Here is a 12947-nt window from a genome sequence, read left to right on the forward strand (position 1 = left end):
AAAAAGTTAGTGGAAAGCTGATGTGGCAAAGTATGAAGATTGGAAGTGAGTCTCGGGATAAACTCACCCTAAGAGTTTATTTTTGGGTGAGTTTATCCCTAATCTTGAAGGGAGTTTTAAGGTGAGTCTCGAGTCTACGTCTTGGGATAATGTAGTAAAAGAGTACACCAAGTCTTGAAGTGAGTTTGAAAATCCAAGACTCACTTAAGACTCACCTAAGATTCAATTTTTTTCTCCCCTTCAATCAAATCATGTCACATCATCAAAGTTAATTTATCTTATTTCACCCAAAAATAATTAATTATATTTTTATTCACTTTTGCTTCAAACTTGATTTATGTAATTTCACCCAAAAAAATTTTTTTTATTTTTATTCAAAAAAAAAAATCAATCCCAGGATATGAGAAACGAACATGTGGAAAATTTAACCCAATTTCTCCAAACACCAAATTCTCAATCCACTCATACTAGTCAAAATATCGATCAGTCTTTCATTACACCCGTTATTGTCGAATCCACTTCTGACATCCCATATACTTTGTTGTATATAAGAAAACATAATTCAATATTATTTCGAAAATGTACCAAAAAAATATATACTTAAAATATTGTTTTAGGAGTTAGGTGAGTCTGAGGATAAAGTATAAAAATAGGGAGAATCTTGTTTGAATTTGGATAATAAAAAAAGTTGATGAAAAACTGATGTAGCAGAGTATGAAAATTAGAGGTGAGTCTCGGGATAAACTAACCGCAGAGGATGGGAAAGAAAGTTTAGAAACCATCTTTAGAAACACGGACCAACACAGCGTAGGCTTGAAGTTTAGAAACCATCTTTAGAAACACAGACCAACATAGCGTAGGCTTGAATTTATTGACACCTATCTTGGTCCCTTTCTTACACAACATTGTCTACTTACTAAAAGTTGTTTAATTGGCTAATTGCCAAATGTAAATAAACAGAACAAATTATTCGTCATTTACTTCTTTGTTGTATTGGACAAACTTCTAGAGACCCGGCCATGCAGGGAGATGATACACATACTCTAGGCATATGTAGGATCCACATATCCTAGTTTTTTATTGGTTTAGGTGTTTAAGGAAATTTAATTTTAGAGGAAGATGAGTTTTATTTGGGGAGAGACCAATAATAAACCAATTAAAAAACCCAAATTCTTATATGAGACTGTCCTCACCATCAACTGATGGTGAGACCAGTTCACATTTGCGAATTTAGGTATGTTACTTCTATAGTTTAGACATGTTACTTTTTTATAATTTTAGATGAGGTATTTTTTTAGTTTAGGTATGTTACTTCTATAGTTTAAACATGTTACTTTTTGTTATACGGAATAGTTTCAGGGGAGGTACATTTTTAGTTTAGGTATGTTACTTCTATAGTTTAGACATGTTACTTTTTTTTTTTTTTTTAGAGGAGGTACTTTTTTAGTTTAGGTATGTTACTTATATAGTTTAGATCTGTTACTTTTTTTTATAGTTTTAGGGGAGGTACGCTATTGGTTTTGCGCTCGTCACACCATCAAGTTATGGTGTGACTGGTCTCACAGGAGACGCGCCAGTGGCGATGCCAGAAAATTCGTACTAAAGGTTCGAAATTCAAACTCAAGCCATCTTTTTATATAAAATATTGAACAGTACTTTTGATACCGTACATAAGATACATTAAAAATTTAACAACACAATTTATAGTCTAAAATACAATTAGAACGCAAAAAATGGGAAGAAAAGATGCTATAGTTGCATTTAGCAAATTTTCTTATTTTAAAAGCAACTTTATATAGGAATTAGTATAAAAAAATATATAATGTTTTAGGAAACCAAATAAAAAAGAGAGGAGGGAAAGCCGGAAAAAAAAGGAATGGGATTCGATCCCCTGACCTTTAGTTTGGTTAGTAAATCAAAAACCACTACAACACCTCTTTTGATTATGTCATAAACTGGGTTTACTATTACTTGACTTTTTTTGTTTTGTAAAATCTGCCAGTTTTTTTGTTTAGCTAGTAAGGGTTTAGTTGAACCCACTGAACCCTTACTAGCACCGCCCCTGAGACGCGCTGATTAAAAAATAGGGTATATAAGGGCCCACATACCCCGGTGTATATGTAGCCTTTGCGGGCCATGCATGCATGTGATGAAAAGAGAAAATACTCAAATAGCCAATAAGGCAAATATGCAGTACTACGTAGGGTCTAAATACTCAAATAGCCAATAAGGCAAATATGCAGTAATACAAAAAAGGACTGTAAGTATAAAACATCTATAAAGGGCAAGGTCTAAATCCAAATGTTTGACGAATGAAAGGGGAAAGGGGGGTGGGGGATTGTATTCAATTATTACATGTTTAACAAGGGGAGAGCTATTCAAACATAATATTTGGACAACTAGAGGTCTTGAATTTATCTATTTATATATCCGACGATGAGCTTGTCTTACATCTTCCTATCTTACGTTTCGATCACAATCTTCCATATAAAAAACATACATTTTAAACACGTAAATAATATATGTAGCCTTTAGGATTATAGCAAGTTATTATGCAATTATTACATTTTCTAATTGAAAAGGGTGGAGGCTCTCTCTAAAGAAAAAGGTCGAGTGATTTTATAACCGAAAGTCAAATATCGAGTAAGATTTAACTTATAGGAAGTCTACTATCAACCCTTGTTTGTCAAAATTAAATCACTACTTACAATTGAATCCATACTTATAGTCTTGTTTTAAATTTTGGACCAGAACCATACATCATATCCAAACGTTACATGTATAATGTCGCAATTAACAACTATGCCCAATTCCCCTATGCTCACAAGTAACTACTTACATGAAATTCACATATTTTTTGTTCAAAAATGAACATAAGACATAACCTCGCTCGTGAATCATATCTAGCTAGTGTTGAAAATCGACGTTATAGGTTAATTGGAGTCTTATACAAAGCATGTTTAATTTATAAAAAAAAATATTTATTTTTTAAAATATATTAACTACTTCGTAATTCTTTCCCAGGGCCAAAGTGAACATCAACCATTCGAGCTTGTTAGAATTTGTGAATGTCATAAACTAGCATAGAATATATGACTGTAAATTCTATTCTTCTGGTCCTCCCGCGATTCCCACCTGCTTTTTGATGTTCTATTGTTCTCTATTTGCAACTTGTGTCGTTTTATACTTCAACTTGACAATAATTTTGCCCAACCCTTGTTATTAATAATCGTTTTTTTGTTTTTGAGTAAATAATAATCTTATTATTAAGAAAATATAAGAAGTACCACTTATTTGTACTATGCATTAAATTTTACTCAACGGGAACATGCTAATAATAATAAAAATATAATACTTAAAAAAATAAAAAAATATTATTATTATTATTATTATTTTGAGAAAGAAATAAAGTACTACTTAATTACCTGTTTAATTTTAATTATTAATATTCTTGCAATTTTTATATTTTCTCCGTGCAAAATAACTGTCATACTTCGCATATTATTAAAATTTTTGGGACACATTGATATGAAAATAATTCATCGCGCCTTTTCGTTTTGTTGATCATTATACAAGAGAGTGATGTTCTTTATACCTTAGCCATGCCCCTAATCTGCCTATAACAAGTTCGAAGTCCTACGATCTGCGACTTCTTTGTCCAGTGAGCTATATAAGAACGAGTAGTGAATACCTATTCAATCTTCTTCCTTTTTGATCTTCAGCTTACGTTAAGACCGGTACATTGTTAATTAATTGCTATTGTTCAATATATCTTTGCCTACAAATCAAAAGGTGGGTTTTTAGGACGTACAAAAAGGCACACAAGGCGTCATTTTATTCCTTCTTTTTCATCCTTTAATAATTATGACAATTAATATCAAAATTGTTATCAAAGTTTACAAAGTTTGACTGTAAAAATAACATAATTAAGTTATTTAATTTTACGTAAAAGAAACAAGTTGGTCACGTTTCATATGTCAAAGTTGCTCCCTCTTGACATTTAGTAACTGATTAACGCCGAAAGATCCTTAATACAAGTATTCTATTGGTGGCTCCTAATCTGAGGACAAGATAGCATATATGATTCCTTAGAGGAGGCTTGTACCATGTAAATCATAACATAACAAAACGGAAATCACGAAGATCAATAATTTTGCAACTTCTTTACTATACTTTAATTTGTTTTAGGCAGGTAGCTAGCTAGAAAACACTTGCAACTTGCATAATTTAATGGATCGCCGTGTCATTTAATAATACTTTGAGAATATTTTGGTAAAAAAAAGTTATATGCTCCTAAACTTGTGATTTAGTACTAACCAGTAACTACAGACCTACAGTAAGTAACTAGGTAGTGGTAGTGTGGTACCATCACTTAATTAGCTTTTCGATCAATAATTATTGTGCCCTACTTTTTCTCATGTTTTCACCCCTCCCGGTACCACACAGTATATACACAATGCATACGAAAGTAAAAACAAATAGTCCGTACTATATATGTACCGGTACGTAGTACTCCGTATTTGTATGCATTTTCGTATGCATTGTGTATACTGTTGCCAGGGTCGGCTTATCTTATTTATATTATTATTTTATTATTTCCTCAACAGAAATCAGTTATAAGTTTGTTAGGCTTGCTATGATAGGCTATGTATATATACCATGTATGCTGCTTCTTTTGGTTGTAACTGATTAAGATCAGTAATACACACTTTCTTTCCTCTCAAGCTTTCTAAAAACTCTCTGAGTTTCTTCATGGTATCAGAGCAAAATCTCTGATAAGAGATTGAGGTTTTCTCACTTTGAGAATTGATCTCGTTTGTTCTTGATCTCCTAGCTGAGAGTAAGTGATCACTGAATTCTGCTGAAGATTTGCTGCGAAATTTCTTGCGATTGCGAAGTTTCTTGCACAAATTTTAGCGAAATTGATTCTTATTGCGATTGATCATTGCAATGGCGATTGAAAACAATGAAAGTGAAAGTTCACAAGCAAATTCTAGAGGTAATAGAAATAACTTTGATCCTTATTTCATAGCTAATTCAGATAATCCAACATCTACTTTAGTTGTTGTTCCTTTTACTGGTGTGAATTTTGTTCGCTGGAGTAGAAATGTTAAGCGAGCACTAATTGCTGAGAACAAAGAAGTTTTCATCAATGGTGAGTTGACAAAACCTGCTATTAATCACAAGGATTATTTGAAATGGAAACCAGCTGATTTTATGGTTGTAAGCTGGATATATTCTAAGTTTTATGAATCATGATTTGGCTGATGCCTTTGGTTATATTGACAACGCTGCTGAATTATGGCATGAATTGTCTGAAAGATTTGGACAATCTAATGGTCCCTTAATCTATCAGTTAAAGAAGGAAATTGAGAATCTCACTCAAGAAAACATGACTATAGTCTCATCTTATAGTAAGCTGAAGAAATTATGGGACGAAATGCAAACCTTAAGAGCTTTTCCTACTTGTACATGTGGTGCAATGATTACATGTAGTTGCCAATTCTTGAAGAAAATGGCTGAGTTCGAAGAAGAAGATAAAATGATGAAGTTCTTACTTGGATTGAATGGAGGTTTTGACAGTATTGTCACTAATATATTGGCCCTGGATCCTATGCCTAACTTGAATAGAGTATTTTTAATTACTCAGCAAATTAAAAAACAGCAAGAAGTAAGTAATGTTGATGTTGAATGCAATGCTATGAGCAGTAGTGCTATGGCTGCACAAGCTTACAGAGGTGGCCAGGTTCAGAAATACGCTGGCAGTCATGGAAAGAAGGATTGGAAAGAACTGAAGAAGGAAAAATTGAATAGAATTTGCACTCACTGCAAAGGGAAAGGGCCTACTGCTGAACAGTGCTTCAAGATCATAGGTTATCCTGATTGGTATAATACTATCAAGGCTTCTAAAGGAAGTAACTCAAGTGGTGGCAGATTTGCTGCTCATGTGAACTCTACTTCTGATGTTGGTGATGATCCTCTGGATAACTCAGTTGGTGATACTGGAATGGTGAATAGTGCAATGCTCAATGCTATCTGCCAGGAAGTCATGAAGGTGATGAAAGGGAAACAATCTCATAATGGTGACACAAATGGAGCTACTTGTTCTTATGCAAACTATGCAGGTACAATTTCTCATTCTTTCAATTGTGCTACAAATAAACAAAGTGATGACCATATGTGGATTGTTGATTCTGGTGCATGTGATCATATGACATATGATGAGAGCATATTGACTAACATAAGAGTTCTCATTTAGCCTATCAAAGTTGGTTTGCTGATGGAACTCAGATGACTGTTGAAAAGATGGGTGATACTGTATTGACTGATAGCCTAATCCTGAATGATGTGTTGCTGGTTAAAGGATTTAGACATAACATTTTGTTTATTGGTAGACTGATTGAACATACTGGTATTCTAGTGACATTTACCAGAACTGGATATACTTTTTAGGACCCCTCTAGTTCCAAGCTGATTGGTGCTGGAAAAAGGACAAATGGCCTCTACTACTTTGTCAGAATTCCAGGTAATATTGATATCAGTCAAGGTATTTCTTCTCAGCTGCCAAGTTGTAATACAGTTGATAGTGTGATTGATGTACATATGATCAGAGTACCAAATAAGCCTGCTACTAGTGTTTCTCAACCCAAGGGTGATTCTAGAAACAAATTGGATTTGTTACATGCTAGACTAGGACATCCTTCTTTGTCCAAAATGAAATTTGTGGATGATGAATATTGCAAAGGGATTACTAAATACAATTGTGGTATATGCTATAGTTCAAAACATCATAAATTTCCTTTTCATGTGAGTGATAGTAGAGCTGCTGCATGTTTCGATTTAATTCACATGCATATTTGGGGTTCATATAGAGTAAGAAACTTGGATGGTGCTTCATATTTTTTAACAATAGTTGACGATCATAGCAGAATCACATGGACTTATTTGATCCACAACAAGTTACAGGTTCATAAGGTTGTGTCTGAATTTATCTCCATGGTTGAAACACAATTTAACAAAAGGGTTAAGAAAATCAGGTCTAATAATGGGACTGAAATAGTCAAAGAGTCTTGCAGATCTATGTTTGCTAGTAAGGGAATCCTACATGAAAATAGGGTTCCTTATGTTCCTCAACAGAATGGCATAGTTGAGAGAAAACATAGAAGTTTACTTGAAATTTCCAGAGCACTAAGATTTGATGCAGGTCTTCCAAAGAAATTCTGGGGAGAGTGTATTCTCACCGCTACTCATTTTATTAACAAAATTCCATCCAAGGTTTTGAATGACAAAACTCCATTTGAATTCGTGTTTAACACCCCTCTTGTCTATGACAACCTCAGAGTTTTTGGTCTTTTTGCTTTGCTCATAACACACAAGTTCAGAGAGACAAATTTGATTCTAGAACTAAAATATGCTTGTTCATTGGTTATCCTGCTGGTTACAAATATTTTAAGCTATATGACCTTGATACTCACAAGGTGTTTCTTTCTAAGGATGTGATTTTCTTTGAGACAATATTCCCTTACAAGTTATCACCTGAGTCAGTTACTTCTATTGCATCTACTCCTCAGTTGGTTGAGTTCAGTACTGATGACTCTCAATCTCCTATTCATACTATTCATGATTCTCTTGTAACCTCTCCAACTCATAGCAATGAAGATCTAATTTTTCTCCCGTGTCTCATTCTCCTCAAAATTCTCTAACTACATTCATTCATTCTACACCCTCTAATTCTATTGAATCTATACCCAATTCTATCAATTCTGGTTCACCTAGGGTGCGTTCTGTTCAACTTATTTGACCTGAACTTATCTGATCTGAACTTATTGGAACTTATTGAAACTTTTAGTAGTAGTAGTAGTAGTAGTAGTAGTAGTAGTAGTAGTAGTAGTAGTAGTAGTAGTAGTAGTAGTAGTAGTAGTAGTAGTAGTAGTAGTAGTAATAATAATAATAATAATAATAATAATAATAATAATAATAATAATAATAATAATAATAATACTTAATAATAATAATAATAATAATAATTAGGGCGATTATGGCGATTATGGGTTTAGGGCATGGCCGACGTCCATAATCCGGTGGTTATTACGGCGGTTTAAGGTCCGACGACGGTTCACGGCAGCGGTCCGGGTGTCAGGCTTCCTGTGGGTTCATTCTCAGGCTTCCTATTTGGTGCAGTTTCCGGCGGTTACTAGGGCAGATTACAGGCATATTTCGAGGGAATTTTTCAGGCTGTGTTGCAGTTTCCGGCGGTTACTAGGGCAGATTACAGGCATATTTCGAGGGAATTTTTCAGGCTGTGTTGGTGGTTTTCTCAGGCGGTGTTCAGGCATCTCTTCCGGCGGTTCTTGGGTCACGTTTGTTACGAAATTAGGACCGATTTTCAGGCGGCATTCTTATGCTAATTTGGGACCAGTTTCCGGCAGGTGTGTTCGATCAAGTGTGTACGATCAGTTTCAGTCAGGTTCGTCGGCAAGTTGGTTTGGTCCGACGTTAGTGGGTTTGGTGTTTCGATCAGGTTGTGTGAGTTTGTTTGTCCCGCGAATCGTGAGTTCGTTTTGGTGATTGATCAGGCTGGTTTTCTTCGGTACGGCAGTTGTGGTTTGTGATCAGGCGGGTGTGTTCGTCGGCAAGTTGGTTGTGGTTCGACGTTTTTGGTTCAGTTTCAGTTCGTGATTTCAGGTTGGTGTTTCGTGAGTTCAGTTTGGTATTTCAGTTTGGTGATTCTTTGTTATTGTGGGTTGTTTTGGAGCGTTGTGTGAGGTTCAGGTTGGTGTTTGGTGAGTTCAGTTTGGTGATCAGTTTGGTGTTTCAGTTTGGTGGTTTGTGGGTGTGCAAGTTCAGCTTTGGTAGTTCAGCTGTGGTGGTTCTGTTTTGGTGGTTTGTGGGTGTGCAAGTTCAACTTCGTCGGTGTTGGTGTTGGGTGTGGCCGTCAGCTTTGGTAGTTTTGGTTAGCTTGTCTCGGCAGTTGTTGTTCGGTTTTCCGGTGAGTGAACGTTGGTATTACTTTTTGGTTGTAGTACGTTGACATGGCGGCTTCCATGGAGAAGTTTCATTGCCCTTTTGTGGGTCTTAGCGGGTGCCAGGATGGTGGTGGGCGTGGCCTGGTGAGGAGTTCTCTGCTCACTCACTTGCGGGATCGTCATTGTTGCTTTGGTGTGCGGGATGTTACCCGTCATTCCCTTACTACCAATTTGCAGGTTTTTTCTACGGCTGAGGTGACCTTTCGTCGTATGGGAATTTGGCTATGTGGAGATTGTTTCAAGACTCATACTCATCGTACTAGGTGTCGACATGGCAGTGGTTCTAGTACTGTTTTTGTGGACCCTCCTGATTCTGGGGATGGTATTCTTCCTTTTATTCTCTATGGTATTCAAAAAACCCTAGCTCCTACTTCCGAGCTGCCTTCTTCTGATGCGCCTCGGGAACATCATTTTTCTTTTGATGTTGCTCTTCTAGACTCTTTGTTGTCTAAGCGGTTGCGTTCTGTGAAATCCATCCCTCCCAAATGTCGTTTGGGTTTTTCGCGAGTTCTGAAAGGGGCGCTTGATAAGGTGATTTGCAGATCAGATGACATCGCTTGTTGGGTTCAGTTGCTCGTGTTACCTCTTTGTGTCCTCACGACTTTTTCTCCGCGGAGTAATCGTGAGTGTTCATCCGGTGTTAGGCGTCGTCGTCAGGAAGAGAGTATCACAGCTGCTATTCGTTCTTGGGGTGTGCCTGGTGGTTCTGAGCAGCTTGTTATGGACACATTGGCTAGCGTGTCTCCCCCTCTATTGGATGTTGACGACGACCATGATTTGGCGGAGCGTAATATTAAGCAATGCAAGAGAAAAATTTCTGACGGTCACTACACGGCTGTCGTTAGAGTTCTTTCGTCCTCAGGTCTTGCCCCTTACAATGATGCTACTCTTGCTGATTTGCAGGCAAAGCACCCTTCAGTTCCGGAACCTACCTTACCGGATATCCCAGTTGATCATCACCTTACTGCTTCCTCCGCTGTTGTGTTGGAGCAGATTAGGGGCTTTCCGCGTGGTACTTCGTGCGGTAGAGATGGCTTGCGTGCTCAACACCTTTTGGATTGCTTGGGTGGTGCTGCTGTAGCTGTTTCTGATGAGTTGGTGGACTCTATCACTCAGGTAGTTAATCTCTTTCTTGCTGGAAAGTGTCCTGCTGAGCTTGGTGGATATATTGCTAGTGCTCCTCTTACGCCACTTGTTAAGCCGGGTGGTGGTATTCGGCCTATTGCTGTGGGCACTATTTGGAGGCGTCTTGTTTCTAAGGTTGGGGCTGCTATGATTGGTCCGCGTTTAGGGAACTACTTAGGGGGGCTTCAGTTTGGAGTTGGGGTTCCAGCAGGTGGTGAGGCTATTCTCCATGCTGTCAATCGTTTGGTTGAGGCTCGTGGGGCCGATGTTGGCCTCTCTATGTTATTGGTGGATTTTCAGAATGCATTCAATTTGGTTGATCGTTCGGCTTTGTTGCGTGAGGTTCGGCTACATTGTCCTGCTCTTTCGCGTTGGTTTGAATTCTGCTACTCTTCTCCAGCACGGTTGTATTATGGGGAGCATACCTTGTGGTCTTGTCAAGGTGTGCAGCAAGGGGATCCTCTCGGGCCTTTGCTATTTTCTTTGGTTCTACATCCATTGGTGTGTCGAATCAGGGACTCTTTTGATCTATCTCTGCAGGCGTGGTACTTGGATGATGGCACTATCGTTGGTGACACTTTGGTGGTTGGAAAGGTCTTGGGGTTGATTTTGGAGGAGGGTCCTCATTTAGGTCTCCATGTTAATGTTGAGAAGACAGAGGTTTTCTGGCCTTCGGAGGACCCACGCAGTCGTCTAGAGGGTGTCTTTCCTACGGATATTGCTCGTCCCGCGCTTGGTGTTAAGTTGCTTGGTGGTCCAGTCAGTACGGATTCCTCTTTTTGTAAGGAGTTGGTTTCGCGACGGGTGTCGAAGACTGTTGTGTTGATGGATGCTGTAGCTAAGCTTAATGATCCCCAGTGTGAGTTGTTGCTTCTTCGTGCGTGCACTGGAGTTTCTAAACTCTACTTTGCTATGCGCACTTGTCCACCTCATCTTTTTGAAGCGGCCCAAGTATCTTTTGATGTGGCTCTTCGGGCTTCTTTAGAGCGTATCGTGACTGCTTCGGGACCTGGGTTCGGTGACTGGCAATGGCGTCTTGCTACCTTGCCTTATTCGTATGGAGGATTGGGTGTTTATTCAGCTGGTGATGTTCGGCATTATGCTTTTCTTGCATCCCGTTTGCAGTCTTCTGGTTTGCAGGATTCGCTTCTTCGGCTTTCAGGTGTTGTTGTTCCGGGGTCGGCCTTTGATGATGCTCTTGGTCTTTTCAATAGGACCGTGGAGAGCGACCTTATGAGTAGCCCTAGTGAAATCGCTGCCCCCACTCTCATGAAGAAATTGGCAGACATATATTTCACGAAGGTTACTGCTGATGCGGTATCCGCCTACTCCTTATCTTCGCGTCATGTTGCCCTTTGGAAATCCCAGCAGGGGGATCACTCCTCAGCTTGGTTGCGGGCAGTCCCCATCTCGGGTTTAGGCCAGATTATGAACGGTAAGACTTATCGTTCGGTTCTTTGCTATCGGTTGGGTATTCCGTTGTTCTCTGATTCGACGCCGTGTTCTGCTTGCTCTCGGGTTTTCGATGGGGATATTTATGGGGATCATGCCGTGTCTTGTGCTGGGATCGTGGGTATCAAACATCGACATAATGTTGTTCGTGATACCCTTTTGGATATTTGCTATCGGTCGGGGATTTCTGCTCGTAAGGAGGTTGATGTTGGGCTGACTAGTGAGAGTGATGGAGCTCTTCGCCCTGCAGATATATTGCTTTATTCTTGGGATGGCGGTGTAGATGTGTGTGTTGACTTGACTGGGTCTTCACCTATGACGCAATCTGGGTTGTCAGACTTCGTTCCGGGTCGGGTTGTGGCGGTTGCTGCGCAGCGGAAGCAGGTTAAGTATGCGGCACGTTGTAGGGCTTTGGGTTACGGTTTCTTTCCTTTTTCCTTCTCTTCTTTTGGGGAGTTAGAGAAAGGGGCTGTTTCGTTGCTGAAGCGGGTCCAGACGTACTCCAGGGCTCAAGACATAGGGGCACGGGCAGCTGCCCACATTTTCAGCAGGATCGGGTTCGCCATAGCTAGAGGAGTGGGGGGCCAGATTGTATCTCGGCTCCCCACCAACTTCTTGTAGTTTACTTGATCTTTGTAGCTTGTTAAGCTTGTAACGTTTTGGTGGTTTCCCATAATAATAATAATAATAATAATAATAAGGGTGTTTGTGTTTCATCGTTTGTGTTTTGCTTTGAATAAGGGTGTTGGAGCCCAATTAGTGGCTAGGCTCCCATCCAACTTTGTGTAATCGTTTCTTCTTCATAATAATAATAACAATAATAATAATAATAATAATAATAATAATTAAATTAATAAATTAAAATAATACTAACAATAATAATTATTATGATTATAATAATAATAAATATAAATAATTAAAAAAAATAATTAAAAAAAAATATATAAATAAAAATACTAATAATGATTATTATGAATAACAATAAATAAAATTATTAAAAATAATAATAATAATAAAATAAATAAAAAATTAAAAATTAAAATTAAAATTAAAAAAAATAATAAAAATTAAAATTAAAAATTATTAATAATAATAATAATTAATATATATATATATATATATATATATATATATATATATAAAATCATTAATAATAATAAATAACGTTTTCAGATTTTTACAGGTACGACCGTACGGGTTGAAACGGGTTCGGATTTTAACGTGTTCGGGTTTTTATGGGTACGAGTTGAAACGGGTTCGGTTTTAACGGGTTTAGGATTTAACGGGTATGGTTTGAAGCGGGTTCGGGTTTTAACAGATCCTGGATTAAACGGGAACGGGTTA

The 12947-nt window shown here is 37.8% G+C and overlaps 1 protein-coding gene across 1 annotated transcript; it reads left to right on the forward strand.

The window, feature by feature from the left end:
• Window positions 1–4950: 4950 nt before the first annotated feature.
• Window positions 4951–10678, forward strand: LOC130470084 (uncharacterized). Its single transcript, XM_056839663.1, has 12 exons — window positions 4951–5223; window positions 5357–6247; window positions 6292–6357; window positions 6454–7275; window positions 7383–7631; window positions 8182–8429; window positions 8522–8590; window positions 8686–8772; window positions 8819–8944; window positions 9671–9766; window positions 9872–9974; window positions 10667–10678. The coding sequence occupies exons 1-12, from the start codon at window positions 4951–4953 to the stop codon at window positions 10676–10678; spliced, it is 3042 nt and encodes a 1013-aa protein (XP_056695641.1).
• The last annotated feature ends 2269 nt before the right edge of the window (window positions 10679–12947 follow it).

The sequence above is a fragment of the Spinacia oleracea genome, chromosome 3 (genome assembly GCF_020520425.1).
Source record: "Spinacia oleracea cultivar Varoflay chromosome 3, BTI_SOV_V1, whole genome shotgun sequence".
In the NCBI taxonomy this organism is placed as follows: Eukaryota; Viridiplantae; Streptophyta; class Magnoliopsida; order Caryophyllales; family Amaranthaceae; genus Spinacia; species Spinacia oleracea.

Bases quoted from the DNA above. Each gene is read 5' to 3' on its own strand.
- LOC130470084 (XM_056839663.1), top strand. From the start codon at position 4,951: ATGGCGATTGAAAACAATGAAAGTGAAAGTTCACAAGCAAATTCTAGA. The intron at 7,276-7,382 runs GTTTTGAATGAC...ACACAAGTTCAG, and splicing joins TTAACAAAATTCCATCCAAG to AGAGACAAATTTGATTCTAG. The intron at 7,632-8,181 runs GTAACCTCTCCA...TATTTGGTGCAG, and splicing joins ATACTATTCATGATTCTCTT to TTTCCGGCGGTTACTAGGGC.